General features: G+C 44.4%; 3 protein-coding genes across 5 annotated transcripts in view; 2 read left to right on the top strand and 1 right to left on the bottom strand.

Moving 5' to 3' along the window:
- Tusp (WD40 superfamily protein Tusp) overlaps positions 1–12,370 on the top strand; it is a 36,845-nt gene extending 24,475 nt beyond the window's left edge. For 2 of the 3 annotated variants that reach the window (XM_018101121.3, XM_018101132.3), the window contains exons 3-11: positions 5,549–5,713; positions 5,788–6,247; positions 6,982–7,529; positions 7,609–7,837; positions 7,900–8,174; positions 8,255–10,351; positions 10,420–10,764; positions 10,841–11,032; positions 11,106–12,370. In XM_018101121.3, coding sequence (XP_017956610.1) covers positions 5,549–5,713; positions 5,788–6,247; positions 6,982–7,529; positions 7,609–7,837; positions 7,900–8,174; positions 8,255–10,351; positions 10,420–10,764; positions 10,841–11,032; positions 11,106–11,222 — 4,428 coding nt within the window. In that variant the 3' untranslated portion in view covers positions 11,223–12,370. The remainder of the gene's footprint in view (positions 1–5,548; positions 5,714–5,787; positions 6,248–6,981; positions 7,530–7,608; positions 7,838–7,899; positions 8,175–8,254; positions 10,352–10,419; positions 10,765–10,840; positions 11,033–11,105) is intronic. The other variant, XM_018101143.3, reaches the window with a different exon arrangement.
- A 7-nt stretch (positions 12,371–12,377) lies between these two features.
- LOC108651715 (uncharacterized) lies at positions 12,378–13,510 on the bottom strand. The gene is made up of 2 exons (XM_018101584.3): positions 12,643–13,510; positions 12,378–12,564 (listed from the first exon to the last, which is right to left on the bottom strand). The coding sequence occupies exons 1-2, from the start codon at positions 13,508–13,510 to the stop codon at positions 12,458–12,460; spliced, it is 975 nt and encodes a 324-aa protein (XP_017957073.1). The 3' UTR covers positions 12,378–12,457.
- Positions 13,511–15,601: 2,091 nt separating this feature from the next.
- On the top strand, positions 15,602–16,680 carry Mtl (Rac family small GTPase Mtl). The gene is made up of 4 exons (XM_018101617.3): positions 15,602–15,733; positions 15,800–16,032; positions 16,099–16,259; positions 16,331–16,680. Exons 1-4 carry the CDS (start codon positions 15,618–15,620, stop codon positions 16,406–16,408), a joined length of 588 nt encoding a protein of 195 aa, XP_017957106.1. The 5' UTR covers positions 15,602–15,617; the 3' UTR covers positions 16,409–16,680.
- Positions 16,681–17,718: the final 1,038 nt, after the last annotated feature.

Consider the following 17,718-nt stretch of genomic DNA (forward strand, 5'->3'; position numbering starts at 1 on the left):
CAAGTGTTGACTGATCTACACGGACAGAGAGAGAGAGAGAGAGAGAGAGAGGCCGCGTGAGAGAGCAGGAGCCGAGACAGATGGAACGTGAGCGAACATGCGCAGATCTTAGGCACGAGCGAGAGCGTGAGGGCGAGCACGATTTGCCCTGCAGTTGCTCTGCTAAATATATGAATTTTCTCACTCTCCCTCTCTCTCCCTCTCTCTCTCTCGTTCTATCCTTCTCTCTCTTTATGCACTTCTCTCTATTGATTTAGCTGAATTCTTGTGGTTAGCAGTCAACTCGTGTACTTGACCCTAAAAGTTGTTGTTGTTGCTGGCCCTCCCACCAAAATGTTGTCCATGCGACCCCCAAAAATAGCATCGCGCTGACCAGCAACCTTTTTGCATTGCGCCTAAATCTGTCACAGTTTATATATATATATATATCTGGATATATTCCGAAAATAGGTGCAAATTAGCATGTAGCATAAAAATACATACAAAAATATATATTTATAGCTCGGCTAAGGATTAGAGTGTTTAAGCTAGGAGGAGTTGTGCTGCAGCGGTCTCTCTTAAGTAGCGCTAAGCAGGGGATGCTAAAATGATTTATTTTATTAATGATATAATTAAATGGAAATTTAGTAACTTAGTATTGAAGAAAAATATATATAAAAGTGCTTGAAAAAAAAGAAAAACGATATTGTAGGGCATGCCCGACTTTTTACAATGCTTTATAGGCTGCTGCCACTGCCACTGCCCTTCGATATTCCCATATTAATAGATCCTTATGCATTATGAAGGTTAATATGGGTCAAAGTTGAAGGTATGTTAGCACATATAGTATGAATCTATAAGTGGGGTTATATAGGTTAAGTTTGGTCCGAGTGATCTAAATTTAAGTCTGCAGATGCTTTAAATACATATAGAACATACAGAAAACTGTAATTTAAATGCTTTACAACATGTGGACAACTAATACGCCCTTAATCCTTACGTGAACAAGCAAACGTACACATAAAATGATATCAATGAAATATGAAAACCGCAGAGAGCTCTTAAAAAGCATTAAAGCCCAATTATTCGGCATATATTTGGCTTAAACAATTATGGAGCACAGCATTAATGAAATTGCGCATACGCCACGTGCGACCAACAAGTTTTTATTTTACCATATTCATATTTAATTGCGCAACAAAATGCTTTTAATTGATTTATTTGGGGGCTGGAACTTTATGCAGTTTAGTGAAATTATGCCGCTGAGCCTTATTAACGCCACTGGGAATTTCAATTAATGCGAAACAAAGAGCAACAGAGAGTGAGAGAGAGAGCTATATATTGAAAATTGCATTACATTAATTAAAAGTTTGTGTGCGCAGCTCTCGAAATGGAGCATGATGAAATGGCACAGGCAACAAGCGGCATGCAACATGCAACATGCCACATGCCACTACAACAAAAGCACGACTTGTGGCCAAATGGGAAAATCTGCATGGGCGCTGTTGATTTTTTAGCCCAGCTGCTCTGGACTGGGCCCATGGCAAAAATCGGCAACTGTTGTCAGTGCAATCAAAGCGAATTTCCGCATTCAGCAACTTCAATGTGACAACGCCAACAAGTTGCAAGTGGCAAGTGGCAAGCGGCAAGTGGCCAATGGCATTAAGTGCCCAGTTGATGGCTCTCAGTAGTGTCGCCGCTGCCTGTTTATGAAATTCAATTAAAGCATTTAGGAAAATTGCATTAAAAGCTGTCAATAGCAAAACATCTAGTTACCCCCGGACACAGGACATGACGAAAGACACATAGGGAGAAAGAGAGAGAGAGTGAGAATGAGAGAGAGAGAGAGATTGATTGGCTTAGCGCTGAAAGCGATTTTCATTTCAGTTAGTCTATTATACTCGTTCACTGAATGAGTGTATTCGTTTCTATAAGTGAACGGCAAAGCTTTGACCATTTTCGAGAGACTCGAAATTTTCTTCAACTGATGAAATTTTAGTGGGAAATATTATTATAACAGCTAAAGGTTTAAAATTCGAATCAAATCCTGGTATTGTAAAGCGTAAAATAAATTATACATGTCACAGCTACATACATATATGTGATATATAAACAAAACAGATCTTATGCACTGACAAAGCAGAGATTTTAACATGTTTATACCCTGAACCCATTGAAAATGGGAAATCAGGGTATAATGGTTTTGTTAAAAGTATGTAACAGGCAGAAGGAGGCGTGGCAGACACCACAAAGTATATATATTCTTGATCAGGGCGACGAGCTGAGTCGATTTAGCCCTGTCCGTCTGTCTGTCCGTCCGTCCGTCCGTATGTATGAACGCGTCGATCTCAGAAGATATAAGAGCTAGAGACTTGAAATTTTGTTTCCTAGAGTCTTCTTACTGGTTTCATTTGATTTTTCCATCCACTCGGAATGCTTCGATTGAAGCGCATTTTTTCAATTGTCCCAAAATGAGTTCGTGCTTAAATGCCGAAATGCTGTTTTCGCTTTCAATTCCATTTTTCCTATTTTTTTATCGCTTGAGTGCATTTTAGTTGCATTTATTAAACATTGAAAAGCTCTAAAAATATTCAAATATTGCCGATTTGCTGCCTGGAAATGATATAGCCATAAAATAGCCATCAAAACGTCGGCGCATATGAGTAAATGCTTCAGAAGACTTGTGGAAATGTATTTAACTCAAGTGTTGCCTGAATACCCTGGATGACAGTAGATAGGGGAGTTTGATGATAAGATATGCGAGACAAGATTGAAGATGGAAAACGAAAAATAAAAGAAAGAAGATAGATATATAGCAAATAGAAAATAGAGACTAAGCTAGCGAAGGTAGAAGATTTGAATAGTATATAGAAAGTAGAAAAAAATATATAAAATTGTAGATGGAAAATAGAATCGAAAAGATAGAAAATATAGTATCTTATACGTTTTACAGAGCGTTAGATTTATTTACTCTTTGCAAATCCATTCATGGCTCATGTAGTAGAGTTCATTCATATTTCTTAAGTCTTAAATCTCTACTCCTCATATTATAGAGAGATGAAACTATATTGCTTGGTATATCCATTTTTAATGGGATTTATTACTCTATGTATAAAGCAATAGATTATCTATACTCATTTACTACTCCATATTGATCTAAGCATTAACATAAAAGAGGTATGTAAAGATATGGAGTCCCACATCTCGTAATACCCCATAGTCTCTACAGGGCATCTTCCCGTTGAGCAATGCCTTCAGAGCAGCGCTCGCCTAATTGTTTCTTTCTCAAGTGTTTATATGTGAATTAAATGCAGATATATGTTTGTATATGTTTAACATATTTATAGATAAGGTATATGGCTGAGATCGCTGATGGCCAGACGCCCATTTCGAGTGGCCCAATGAAAGGTTAATAACACTCCACAAAGAAATGCGATTTTAATGTGGAGAAGGGGCGCTGTGCCACGAAATGCGGCAATTGATTTGTTGAAACATTCTGTTTATATATGATATAAATGTGAATTATTGTGCGTAAATTGCATTTGGTAAGAGATGCCTACACACACACACGCACACCCAGGCAAACCCATGCACCATCCATATATGTACATAGATCCAGCTAATGTCCATTACGTAATTGCATTTGATGGCGACGTGCATCTAACGAGCTAGTAAAGCAATTAACGCGTGTCTGTGTGCGTGCGCCTGTGTGTATGTGTGTGGCTGTGTGTGTGGGCGTGGCTTAACTGGAATCAATAAAAAGTTATGCACGCTGTCTACGCTAGTCCGAGCGGAAATTGCAAAATAAATTGTTATTTTTCTCTCCCACTGCCAAGTGGGGAGTATCATGTTTTTCTCAGAGATTCCCTTTAAGAGTTACATTTGTTTTAGTGTGAAGTTCAATTGAACTAAGTTGATAATCAATCAAAAGTTTAATTAGTCCTGGAGGATTCTTTAAGCTGCCCAATTAAGCTTAGAGAATCCTCCAGGACTAATTGAACTTGATTTATTTACTTCAAATCGTTCATGAACATCTTGTTCAAATGAACTAGTGAGTGTTTAGTGGGTGTTCAGTGACTCAGCTGTTCATATGACTCAGTGAGTCAATTGATTCATTGTGCTTAAAACATTATTGAGCATTGACATTTCTTAATCAAGTACAGCTCGAATACCTAATGTAATATAAATTGTCTATATATATAATATCTCTAAAGTATGCAACATCAGCAAACATATTTTATTACGAAACCACCTACAATCTAGAGTATCTGCCAGTCATGCACATCGAATAGAATCCTATTTGTCCTGGCATTTAAATTTGTAGCTCGCAAATTGGATTTTTCCAGGGAACGAAATTTATTAATACTATTGACCATTTTGGCTTAGCGGGGATTAGCCCACTCGATGGGTCGCTGCTCGGGTCAAGTTTCTTTGGGACGACGACGAAGCGAACGAAATGAAAATTGAACTTTAAGGCTTATCACCTGAAGCCTGGCACCCACTGCTGGGGCAAGCGGCCCGAGGCGCGGGGCCAATAGGTGCTCAAATGTAGGCCACACTTTGTGAAAATAATCAGCAAAGCATTTGATGGAAATGCCGCTGAAAAAAGTTTTGAGCTTACAAGCTGCTAGAGTGGTGCGGCTCTAGGAGGTGGTGCGGGTGGTGCAGCGAAGTTTCTCGATAGAATTCTGGCTGCAGGCTGCAGATAAATAGCTCAAGAGGCAGATGCGAAATGAAGTTAAAGTGTGCGTGTCCCGAGTGCTGCACTGCAGTATACCCTGTAATTGCCTTAGAAGTTTATCTAGCAAACGCAAAGGGAATTTATAATCAGTTTCATATGCTTGCCTAACTACTATATACCCTAGAACTCACTTGCAAGTGGAGCTGAGGAAGCAAGAGGAATTTATAATTAGTTTGGATAGTCTATCCATGCTGAAGTTGGCTTACAAGTCTTATTAAGCTCAGCTATCGAGAGGCAAAAGGAATTTGTAATTAGTTTACCAAGACTACGTGACTCGCGTATACCCTGTAATTAGCTTAAGATTATATTGACCATAATGCGACGGATTATGATTATTATAAAATGATTTTTGACACATTCTTAAGGGAAGTACCTAAAATTAGTAGGAGAATTAAGTACTTGAATATAAAGCTAAATACACGACAGTTTTTGGCTATGAGATACCCTGTGTTTCACATAGAAATACTTGAAATCGATTTAAATACTAAAGGACTGCATACTTATGTATAAGCTAAGCTCATCTACCCCATTCGCAGTGTGTAACAGAAGCGGGGCATTAAAGGGAGCATACGGACTGCATACAAATATCAGTTAAGTGGAACAGCAGAGCAGTCAAAAGCAGCCACCTGCCTGCAGCGTAATCCATTTAAGAGGCGCATTTGCCGCATTTGACTGTCAATTGACGGCTGCTTAGGCGAGCTGCCAAGGCTCATCCCGTCGGCAGCTGTGTGCTCAAAGCGGGGGAGTGAGGGAGTGAGGGAGACTTGATTTGGTTTTGATTTGGCTTTCATTCAATGCTTGCTCGCTTGTTCGCTTGCTTGCTTTCAGGATGAGGGCTGGAAGCTGAACCGCACCAACTACTATCAGGAGGGCTGGCTGGCCACGGGCAATATACGCGGCATTGTGGGCGTCACATTCACCACCTCGCACTGCCGCAAGAACATGGACTACCCGCTGCGCACCAACTACAATCTGCGAGGTCATCGATCGGACGTGAGTGAAGCGAGCACTTTGGAATCGAATGCAGACTAAGTCTCTTGAACCATTTCGTTGGCCGTTTCTTTCAGGTCATTCTGGTCAAGTGGAATGAGCCGTATCAGAAGCTCGCCTCGTGCGACAGCTCTGGCATCATCTTTGTGTGGATCAAGTACGAGGGTCGCTGGTCCATCGAGCTGATCAACGATCGGAATACGCCGGTCACGCATTTCTCCTGGTCGCACGACGGTCGCATGGCGCTCATCTGCTATCAGGATGGCTTCGTGCTGGTCGGCTCTGTGGCCGGTCAGCGCTATTGGTCGTCCATGCTCAATCTGGAGTCGACCATCACGTGCGGCATTTGGACGCCCGACGATCAACAGGTGTACTTTGGCACCACCCAGGGCCAGGTGATCGTCATGGATGTGCATGGCGCGATGGTGTCCCAGGTGCAGCTCTCTAACGATGTGCCCATCACGTCCATGGCCTGGTCCTGCGAGAAGTTCAAAATGGAGGAGGGCGAGGAAGCCGAGCCCGGTGTAACCAATGCCGGTAAGTGACAGATCAGTTGACCAAGTAGACTATGCAGAGAGTCCTGTCAGCAACTGGAATTTTAACCAGATCATCAATCAATCACTTTAGCTCTTTACACTTTATCAATTAGTCCGTAAGTTCATCAGTCTATCGGTCCTTCGGACTATGCCATGCTATGTAAATGCACTATGTCTGCATAAATCATCAAAGACTCAGCTTTGGTAATATCAATCAATCAATTATTCAATTATTCTAACGGTGTAAGAATCTTGAGAAGGAGTTTTTAAGTTGCTCAATCATCATCAATCAGTCAAGTCGTCCATACTTAGTCTTAATCAACTGGGATTTCTATCATGTTATCCTTCTAAATGGTTTTATATTGATCTCTGAAATAGCTCAATCAATCTATTTTTCAACAAATCAATCACTCTTAATCATTTGGGATTCGTGTTCCTTTCTGATTGACGTCAGTCCATCAATCAATCAATATATACTTGGTCTTAAACAACAAGAATTTTATTATGTTATGCACTAGATTAGGCTTTCTAGTTGTAATTGCCTTAAACTCTTAAGCTGTTCAATCAATCAATCAATCAATCAGCATTTAGTATTCGTCAGCTGACATTTTTACCATGTTATACTAGGGCTAAAGCTTTGTAGTTATTGTTGTCGAAGTCTGCACACAATACCATCAATCAATCAGTCAATCAATCAAGCTCTAGCCTAGTTCTAATTTTCCTCCTCGATTTCAGCCAAGCGCACTTTTGTGCTGGCGGTCAGCTTCCAGAATGGATATATCTACTTGCTAAAGTCGTTTGACGACGTCTCACCCGCACATATCAACACCTGCCTTAACGGCGCCCTGGGCATGGTCATGGAGTGGAGCAACTCGCGGGAGCTGCTCGCCGTGGCCGGGACACTGCGCAGCAATAGCAACAGCATGGGCCTGGATGGCAAGCTGGAGCACGAGCTGGGCCTGGGCACGCCGGCCGGCAGCTGCTACTACAACAACCTGGTCAAGTTCTACACGGAGTCGGGCAGTTGCCTCTACCAGGCCCACATACCCTGCAGCACGGCCACCGTGTCGGCCATCACCTGGGGCCACAACGACAAGCGGCTGTTCATCGCGACGGGCACTCAGGTGCACATCGCCTGGATCTCGCGACGCGTCGCCTCGCTGCAGCTGCTCTGCCGGCTGCAGATCCAGGCGAGCGTTGGCTCCGAGACGCTGTTGCCGCTGCTGCCGTTGCCCTCCAGAATCAAATCGCTCATTGGCAATCTGTTTGCTCAAACCATAAGAGTAAGTGAGAATTGCTCTATATATAAGTATGTGGCAAGACTTGAATGAATCTCTCCTCCATCTCTGCTCTCTCCTTCAGTGCTGTGTACCTGATCTGAAGTCGCTGCGTGACTTTGTGTCGCGCCCGCCGCTTTGCTCGACTCGGTTGCACTGCACCATGATACGGCATGATGATGACTCCAATCTCAGCTCCGGCACCTGCTACACGCTCTACCTGGAGTACCTGGGCGGGCTGGTGCCGCTGCTGAAGGGCAAACGCACGTCCAAAATACGTCCGGAATTTGTCATCTTCGATCCGCAGGTTAATGGTGAGTGCAACGAGATGCAGTTACTCGCTATTCCACTAGATGCTCATGCGATTGCATTGCAGACAATTCGCTGTATTTTCAATACGCCGCCGAGGCCAAGAGCAGCTCCGGCTCCAGCCAATCCACCACGACGGGCAACAGCGGACGCACCGACTCCTCGGACAGTGACTTCGATGAGCGCTCCTCGCGCTTCGGCTCGCCTCGAACGCCGCGCAAGCGCCGCGTGCGCGCCAAGCGGCGGCCGCAGAACGGCGACCGCACGGCCAGCGGCAGTGGGAGCAACACTCTGGATCCGGACAGCCTGGACGAGCTGGCCTATGTGGACACGCTGCCCGAGGTAAGGGTATAGAGGGGTGGGGGCAGACGGGGGCTGTTTGGCATGCGTTAACTTCTGTGCACTTGCCCTTTCTCTCCAAGCAGGAAGTCAAGCTGGTGGAGGTGACCTCCAATATCTGGGGCACCAAATTCAAGATCCATGGACTTGCCAAAACCGTCCCAGCCAATTTAGGCCAAGTAACATATAAGACGTCCCTACTGCATTTGCAGCCGCGTCAGATGACGCTGGTGATCACGGAGCTGCGCGACGATTTCCCCACTGGGCCCGATCCCAGTTTCAATCCCAATCTCTTCTCCGAGGACGAGGAGGAGCACAACTTCAATCATAATCATAATCATAGTGCGGATGCCGCAGTGCCTCATGTGAGCGTGACGAGCGCCGCTCCGGATGCTGCTTCAGCTGCATCAGCTGCATCAGCAGCAGCAACAGCAGCAACAGCGGCGACAATAGCCGCATTGAAGCCGCCAATTATGCCGCAGCGTCGCCTCAACGATGGCGCCTCGGCGCCGCCCATTGCGCCCATGTCGCCACGCCCGAATCGCATACTGGCGCGGCATAAGAACTCGCACGGCTTGACTGTGAATGGAGCTGGCTCCGGCGGCGGGGCTGTGGGGCTGAGTCCGCTGGCGCGTGCCGAGAGCTACGACGACGACTCGTCCAATGAGTCGCAGGAGGCGGCAACAGCCGCTGGCACTGCCACCACCGTGCTGCTGCATCAGGCGCCGCCCAGCTGCAGCTCCGGCTCGCCCTCGCCCAGCTGCAGCAAGAGCGTCACGCGTCCAAAGACCATCAGCAGCTTCAAGAACAGCTACAGCCGCTCCAGCTCCAACTCGAGCTGCCAGTCGCGGCACGCCATCTCGCCGCTCTACTGCGACGGCTCGGTGCCCACGCTGCAGTCGCCCAAGAACGCCGTCGCCCCGTCGGACATCATATTCGAGCGGCCCGCTGTGCCGGCTGCGGGCCAGACCACCCTGATGTCGTACTCGAGCAATGCGGACTACGCCAACAACGTGGTCCAGGTGAAGAACGCGCTCATGTCGGAGTCGATGCGCACGGCAAACAGCCACGTGAATCCGGTGCCGCTCAATCTCAACTTGAACCTGGAGCGCATGGATGCGCGTGCCGTCAAGTGCTCCACAACAAAGCGGCGGGACATGCTCTACATAGACGAGGAGACGCAGTCGCCCACGCCCACAACCACAACCACAACCACCGCCAACACCTCAGCAGCCTGCTCCAGCATGAAGCGCACTCCGACTGTGGTTTCCATAGCGCCAGCGCTGCCCGACTCCATAACGCGCAGCTGCAGCGTCGGCTATCTGGACTCGGTGGCAATAACGCCCTCGGACGAGGCTCTGTCCGCTTTACGCAAGGATGCGCCCAACAAGCGTCTGATCCTGGTGGACAAGCGCCGCAATCGCCATCGCAAGCGCCAGCAGCAGCAGGCGGACGCTCGCCGGCACAAGCTACAGCAGACGGGCAAGTCGAAGAGCTTGGACTCCTGTGATCTGCTCTCGCTGCAAACGAAGCTCTCCAGCAAGGAGCACGAGCAGGTGGTGCGCAAGCTGCAGGAGATCTCCGACAGCAGCGCCTGCAGCAGCGCCGCCAACACGCTGTGCTTCAAGTGTCGCAACAACATGAATCCCGCCAGCGTCTGTAAGCGTTGCCAGCCCTCGGTCAATCTGGCGCTGGACGAGATTACCGCGGTGACTGTAGAGCCCGCCAAGGAGCCAACACCAGTTGCTGCAGCTGCAGCTGCTGCTGCACCTGCTCCGGCAGCCGTGCCGGTCAAGGCGCCGCCCAAGAAACGCTTTGATGTCATCACCAGCTTCACGGACAGCCCGCTCTTCACGCGCAAGCATCGCTTTGGATATGGACGCAGCAAGGATCTGGCACCAGGCAGCAGCACTGAGAACTCCACACCGCTGCTCGCTCGCAAGCACGAGAACAGCTTCAGCTTTGTCAAGCAGCTGTCCGAGGTGCGCTGGCGCCGCAAGGAGACGCCCGCCAGCCAGCAGCAGCAGCAGCAGCAGCAGCAGCAACAGAACCAGCAGCAGCAGAGCTCCAGCAATGCCAGCACACTGGAGCGACAGCAGTCCGAGACGAGCAGCACAGCCTGTGGCACGGTGGAGGCGACGCCCGTGGAGGCCAAGGCTTCAGTGTCGCTGCATACGCAGGTGGGAACAGGGATGGAGTCAGGGATTGACGGATATATATGTAAGATTGATCGTTGCTTTCGTTTTAGGCCTTGACCACCTTGGAGAACATCATCAGTCGTCTGCGAGATCTGGATGAGGGTCGCTTGACGCCGCCGTCGACGCCGCAGCGTTTGCCGCGCAGCTCGCCCGCCTCGCCGGCGGCCAGCAAGAAGAACAAGCGCCAGCAGAGCAACTCTCCCATTCGGCACATACTCAACTCGCCGCTGCTGAATCGCAGGCAGCGCAAGAAGCCGAGCATCATCGAGAGCTCCGACGACGAGGGCAATCAGACGAACGGCTCGGGCGAGGAAATGGGCGCCAGCACGGGCAACGGCAATGGCAAACAGTATCGCGACCTGGAGACATTCCAAAAGGCGCAGCTGCGTCAGAAGGTAAACCTCAGGTTAAGTGCGTCCAGTGCAAATCGCTAATCGAGATTCTCCTCCTCTCTCCATCTCTTTGGGGCAGCTGAAGCGCGGCAAGATCGAGCCAAATGGCAGCGCCAGCTGTGCCAATCCAGCGCCGGTGCGACGCGAGTTCGTGATGCACAACAAGGCGCCCATGTGGAACGAGATGAGCCAGGTGTACCAGCTGGACTTTGGCGGACGCGTCACCCAGGAGTCGGCCAAGAACTTTCAGATTGAGTTTCGTGGCAAGCAGGTGCGAATATTGGATTCTCGCTATGAATCTTAACTGACCAAATGATTGACAACTACATTCGAATCTTTTGCAGGTGATGCAATTTGGACGCATCGATGGCAATGCATATACCTTGGACTTTCAATATCCATTCTCGGCGCTGCAGGCGTTCGCCGTGGCGCTGGCCAATGTGACGCAGCGCCTGAAGTAATTGGACATTATGAATATACCAACTGTTGTATTATCGTAAAGCATTACAGACACAAACACACACACACACACACAATTATATATATATTTATATATGTACAACTAACTATATATAGTACTTATAGCACGCCGCCAGCTAACGCCGCAGCAGCAGCAGCCGCCGATCGCAATTGCTTTAATATGCATATTTTTTTATACTATACTAAAGCAGGCCAAGCAGGCGCCTTGGCTTTATCATTTGTAAATATGTATATGTACTTAATTATATTGTGGTCTTTAGGTTTCTGAATGCCATACATATTATTGTGTAATGTTGTATCCCCGAGAGGATGCGATCTATGAACTCATACCACCATTTAATTGAAGGTTTAGCAATTTGATATTGGTGCGCAACAGAAATGAAGCAGATGAAAAAAACTCACAGTCCGATCCATTTTTTGTGCAATATTTGTATGACAAACTTTTTGGCTTAAGTATATACATGTATAAATAGCAAAACCAAATGAAATGAGATGATCGATGATGTAAGTGTTAAGCATCATTATTGATCTATGATCTATTTTTAAACGTATCTGAATGAAAACGATTTTTCAGTCGAATTTTTTAAACTAGTTTGTACAAGAGCAGCCTTTTTGCATTGAGAGCTTCGTTTGTTTTCGTTATTTCCTTATCGACTTAGGTGCAATAACAGCAATTCCTTTTGTTAACAATTCTTAGCATATAAGAAGATATCAGTATAAACAACAAATCATATATTTAACATATATGTATGTGTGTATACAGCAAATATCGCTTGAGAAAAAATAAAACATAAGAGATCGCTTGGCCTACTTCTAAAAAAATAAAAAAAAAATGGATGTACGAGTACTTAATACTAGCATATTTTTTATATATGATAAATTAATTGTGAATGTTAAAATTATAAGAAAAAAAAAAAACATTCTCTTACACAAGAAATTTTGTGCTTTTCCTCTTAAAAACTCTTTTTTGTAGTTAGGCTTAATTTCAAGACAAATTCGTTATTGTAATTGTTGTGAATATTGAAATAAACTCAAAAACTCGAATCGTAAACGATTTCCAACGTGCAACTAATTAAATAAATTATAATTATACATATAATATATGTGAATAAACAAACAACAGCAACAAAGAAAAGTAAACAAAACAAATCTATAATTTTTTAAATTTACATAGAATACAAGAGATTGACTTGTGTAATATTGCTTCCTTTATACTTTATGCCTTTCCCTTTCGTTGCTCTATTTCGATTTCAGCTTTCTCCCAATCGGGTATGGACTTCTCCTTTATGTTCCAGGCATTCGTTTTGGGACCTTTTGTTTCAGCTACAAAGGGATACAGAAAAGATTTTAGTATATATAAATAGATATAAACATAAATCATTTGTAAAGTATATTGTTTACATGTCTTGAAGCGCTTGACGCCCTCTTGCATGTCTTCCACCATGGACGCAGAGACTTGCATTATCTCATTGTTGATGGCTGCACCGAAGCCGGGTCGTGCGTAGACATTCGCATTTTCCAGCGTCGCATTTCGATCGTGCTGCAGCGAGGCCATGGGAAACTTGGCAATGGAGAAGGCTAAATTGACGGCCTGTCCTAGGGCTGTGCCTGTGGCCACGATTCGATTGACCAGGCCAATGCGTAGCGCCTCATTTGCATACACTCTTCGACCCGTCTCTATGATATCTACAGCATTCGAGTAGCCAACGGCAGCTGCTAGGCGCACAGAGCCGCCGTCGCTGAGCGGCACACCCAACCGACGATTGAAAAAGCCTAATACCGCTGTGTCTTCCATGACGCGCAGGTCACAGAGCAAGGCCAATTCGAGACCGCTGGCCACACAAAAGCCGCTGATGCCGCATATAATGGGTTTGCGTAGGTGCCGTCTAGTCGGACCCACCGAGCCCTCATGGCGCAACAGAAAGTCAAGACTGCCGCGTTGCGCCTCCGCTTCCAGTTCTTTCAGATCATATCCAGCTGAGAAGGAGCCACCCACGCCGTATAGCACGCCCACAGGTGATGTGTCATCTACCTCGAATTGATGGATGGCTTCGCTCAGCTGTGCCGCTGTGGCTGCATTAATGGAATTCCGCTGCTGCTCCCTGTTGATGCCGATTAATGTGATGTTGGCATCTTTTTCGACCAGTATGCTCGGTGCTTCACTCTGCTCTGTGTCCGCATAATGTGCCGCACTCAAAGAAAATTTCGTTGCGCTCCTAAATAAATCTCTGCAGCTCTTAAATCGACTGAAAGTAAACAATTTATGCATTTCAGCCAGCAAAACAAAACTGTGAGTGTTGTGCAGCGTTAAAATCGATGATTTCGCTGGCGCGCATCTCAACACTGCTTGTCAGTGGCAACAGCAACGCTGTCAAAAGAAGGCGTGTATGTGTGCACGAGTGTGCGTGTGTGTTGGTGTTGGTGTAAAACAAAAAGCGGATTAAAAGAAAATACAAACGCTGCGCTGCCAATTAAATATTTATTTATTTCTATATAAAAATTATAAGAAAATAGTGTTAAAATTAGTCTAATCATCGGCGTGTGTGTGAGTGTGTGTGCCAACGCGTTGCGTGAGTGCGTGTGTTGCTCACAAATACAAAATACAAGTGATATAAGAAAAGTACAAAAGAGCTCGATTACAATACGCGACTCCAATCTGCCGCCGCAGACAAAGGATAGTTAAGAAACGGTATTAGCCTGGTTATATACACATATGTACATATATACGTATGCGTACATATATACTTATATGCATATATGTAGATGTATGCATGTGTGCTGTAAACTGCACGCAAAATGTGAACGTGCGGCAGCTGCTGGCCTGCGGTTGCGGCGCCTGCTGAGAGCAAAACAACAACAGAGCGAAAGTGACGAATGTCCGGCGCTGCAGCAGCGCTCGACCATAACAATAAGAAAGGCACAGAAGATAGAAGTAAATGGAAGAAGAGAGAGCAGGGACAGGGAGGAAGGGAATGACTGCTGACTGCTCCCTGCTCAGCCTGCACTTGCATTGCATGTGAATATCTCCTCCGCTGGTTTTTCAATGCAACTGTAATTGAATTGGCATTACAAATTACGGTTAATATCCAGCCTGTCTGTATCCAAGTGTGTGTATGTGTGTGCGCGTGTGTGTTCGGGTCGCCAGCGATGCCACCGCCTGCATTATTAGTGCTTAATTGTGTCTATTTTTAACAATGTGCGTCCGCCCAACATTTGGGCGCATTCTCTGTCGGCTGTTGGTTGGCCCGTGGCCCTCCAGCCCGTTGCGCTGCCCATTCAGTTAGGCTGCTCTATAGGCGCCCCCGAGGGCTCTTGTCGGCCACACTATTGCCATTTTGCTAGCTTACATACAATATGCGTGCGTGCGTGTGTGCGTGTGTGCGTGTGTGCGTGTGTGTTTGTGCGCGCGTGTGTGCCTCAGTCAGAGAGAGTGAGAGTGAGTGAGAGCGAGAGGGTATCTGAATTTTGTGATGAAATATGTAACGTGTTGAAACGGGCATCCCTGAGAGTACAAATGCACAATATAAATTTATGAATAATTGATGATGATCAAAGCGTATTAGAAACGTTACAGTAGTGGACAGAGATTTAGAAACACTTTGGGGTTATATCTAATTTGTTAAATTATAATGTTAATAGTGAATCAATCGGTATTAGCAATAACAAAAGCTCTACAATAGCGAGTTTAGAATTCGGAGCAATTATAAAATGACAATAAAATATACATATATAGGTGTATGTACATCCATGTCTTGAGTTCTTTATAGTTAATTTACAATGACACCATATTACTTATCCCAAAAAAGAGTGTCACTATTTATATGACCACGACTGTATGTCTCATAACTAGCTAAACTATCTAGGATTTACTCTCAACATATGTACGCATTATTAAGTAAGGGTATTCGTGTGTTTGTGTTGCCTAATTTCTGGTATTATTATTTACTATGTATGCTGCTGTCTTTAACCGCATCATGATCTATTTTCGTAAATTTTATTTGCGAAAAAGTAAAGCGAACTCTCAAAGCGTATATAAAAAAAACTTTCGTTTTATTATGTTTTACGGCTGGGACACACCTTTTGATGGGCAGCCTTTGATCGTATATATAGATATACACACTAATCGTAATTAAATTGCCAGTGTGTGTGCAGTTATACACACACATATATCTTTATATATCTTGCACTGTCAGATAAGATATAGAGAGTTGGGTATATCGAGTTTATTGCCTCAAGTACAGCTCAATTAATTGAATTAAATGCGCACGCATTCATTCAAAGCGAGATATTCTTACGAGACAAAAGAAGAAAAGAAAAGAACGCTTACATTCACATTCACATTTCGCTCTTTCAGCAAATACAGTCACGACTCGACGATGTCAACCGGAAGACCCATAAAATGTGTCGTCGTTGGTGACGGTACCGTCGGAAAGACTTGCATGCTAATCTCCTACACGACAGACAGTTTTCCCGGTGAATATGTGCCTACAGTGTAAGTGAAACCCTCGAGTGTAAACTGATCTTCGCTAATTATAATCGAAATCGATAATCTCTGCAGCTTCGATAACTACTCTGCACCCATGCAAGTGGACACAATACAAGTGTCGCTGGGTCTATGGGATACAGCCGGCCAGGAGGACTACGATCGCCTGAGGCCGCTCTCCTATCCACAGACAGATGTATTCCTGATATGCTACAGCGTTGCGAGTCCCTCATCGTTTGAAAACGTCACCTCTAAATGGTATCCGGAGATCAAACACCATTGTCCCGATGCGCCCATCATCTTAGTGGGTGAGTAGCTATCGACTCTGTCATCTCTTAGTTCTGTCATAAATTGATTTTACAATTTTTGCGCAGGCACTAAAATCGATTTGCGTGACGATCGCGAAACGTTGAGCGGGCTGGCCGAGCAGGGCTTGACGCCGCTTAAGCGCGAACAAGGTCAGAAGCTGGCAAATAAAATACGCGCTGTTAAATATATGGAATGCTCCGCCTTAACGCAGCGCGGCCTCAAGCAGGTAAGTGCGGACACACCTAATCGACAAATAGCGACAGATGATGATGATGATGGCGATTTCCATTTACCTAGGTGTTCGAGGAGGCGGTGCGCGCGGTGCTGAGACCAGAGCCATTAAAGCGACGCCAGCGAAAGTGTTTAGTTATGTAAATAAGCAACGAGGAAACCGACTGCGGAGAATACTCAGCAGAGGGGAAGCGTAAACAGTGAGACAAAGAGACGGAGAACCAGAGAATAAAAACATGAAGCGACCCTCATCTCTAACTAAGCGTGAACAAATCAACAATCAGCTGACGAACAAGAAGAGAGAAGAACTTGATTCATTGAGCATTATCATTTCCTTTAACATAAGCAAATAGTTTTGATTCTGTTTAGGTTGAAAATTTGATTTAGATCATCCATTTGAAAATCGCATGGCACAATATTAACAAAATGAGAAACAAATAACAAGAAATCCCTCCTTATTAGAACTAAAGTGTAACAAGATGAAAGCAGCAGTTAAACCATATATAATCCATATTGAAATCTAGTCAATTGAATCGAATCGAATGTATTAAATAACAGCAGCAGCAACAAATTATAACGAATTGAACTAAACATAAACATAAAGGAAACTTTGGTTTCGCATATCAGAGAATATTTAAGGAATTCCTATTTTGTTTGTTTTTTATCAAATGTATTATAATTATAAAGTAGCCCGGCGTTTCCTAGTTTTACACAATAACCAAAATACTTGACGATGAGCTCTAAGAGAAACAAATACGTGGAAATGAAACAAACAAGATGAAATGAAACAAAAAACTCGTTTATACGATATTTTAGCTTAAAAAAAAAGCATTTTTCTACTATTTGTAATAATCTTAATTAATTAATGCTCTTTTGAAACTTGTAACAACTGTTGTTTATTTTAATTTATAATAACTTATTTATTGTCCCTAACTTAAATAATGCAATGTAAAAACAGAAACAAAAAACAAAAAAAAAAAAAAAAAGGATAGCGAAAATGTGTAAATGGAAAAGGCAAAAACTGCATTTAAATGTGACTTGACTCGAATCAAAAAAACAAAGCACACACTTTTTGTAAGCAACTCGAATAGCAAAGGGCGAGCAACAATTTTTTATAACAATTATATAAATATATATATTAAAGAGAAACAAACTAACGAAAACTCATGTAAATTTAAAGCAAAGATCAATCTACTTACGAGAAATCGTTACATATAAATATATATATATATATATATATATATATAGTATATATATACAAAATGCTGTAACTATAATAAAATCAGAAAAAAACTGTTGGATTTTGTGTGCTCAACCATTGCATAGTTATTAAATATTTCATTTATTTATTTAAATGCCACGTTTCTATCGATTTGTAAACAATTAACAAATTTTTAAGTTTTTTCTTGCTTTCACTGTGCGGTTAACAATTCCACAGACATATATATATATAT

This window comes from Drosophila navojoa, chromosome 2 (genome assembly GCF_054131105.1).
Source record: "Drosophila navojoa isolate 15081-1374.11 chromosome 2, UAZ_NAV_1.0, whole genome shotgun sequence".
Lineage (NCBI taxonomy): Eukaryota > Metazoa > Arthropoda > Insecta > Diptera > Drosophilidae > Drosophila > Drosophila navojoa.

Coding starts and splice junctions, on each gene's coding strand:
- Mtl (XM_018101617.3), top strand. CDS start 15,618: ATGTCAACCGGAAGACCCATAAAATGTGTCGTCGTTGGTGACGGTACC. Junction 15,734..15,799: donor GGTGAATATGTGCCTACAGT/GTAAGTGAAACC, acceptor TAATCTCTGCAG/CTTCGATAACTACTCTGCAC. Junction 16,260..16,330: donor CGCAGCGCGGCCTCAAGCAG/GTAAGTGCGGAC, acceptor CCATTTACCTAG/GTGTTCGAGGAGGCGGTGCG.
- LOC108651715 (XM_018101584.3), bottom strand. CDS start 13,510: ATGCATAAATTGTTTACTTTCAGTCGATTTAAGAGCTGCAGAGATTTA. Junction 12,565..12,642: donor CGTCAAGCGCTTCAAGACAT/GTAAACAATATA, acceptor ATCCCTTTGTAG/CTGAAACAAAAGGTCCCAAA.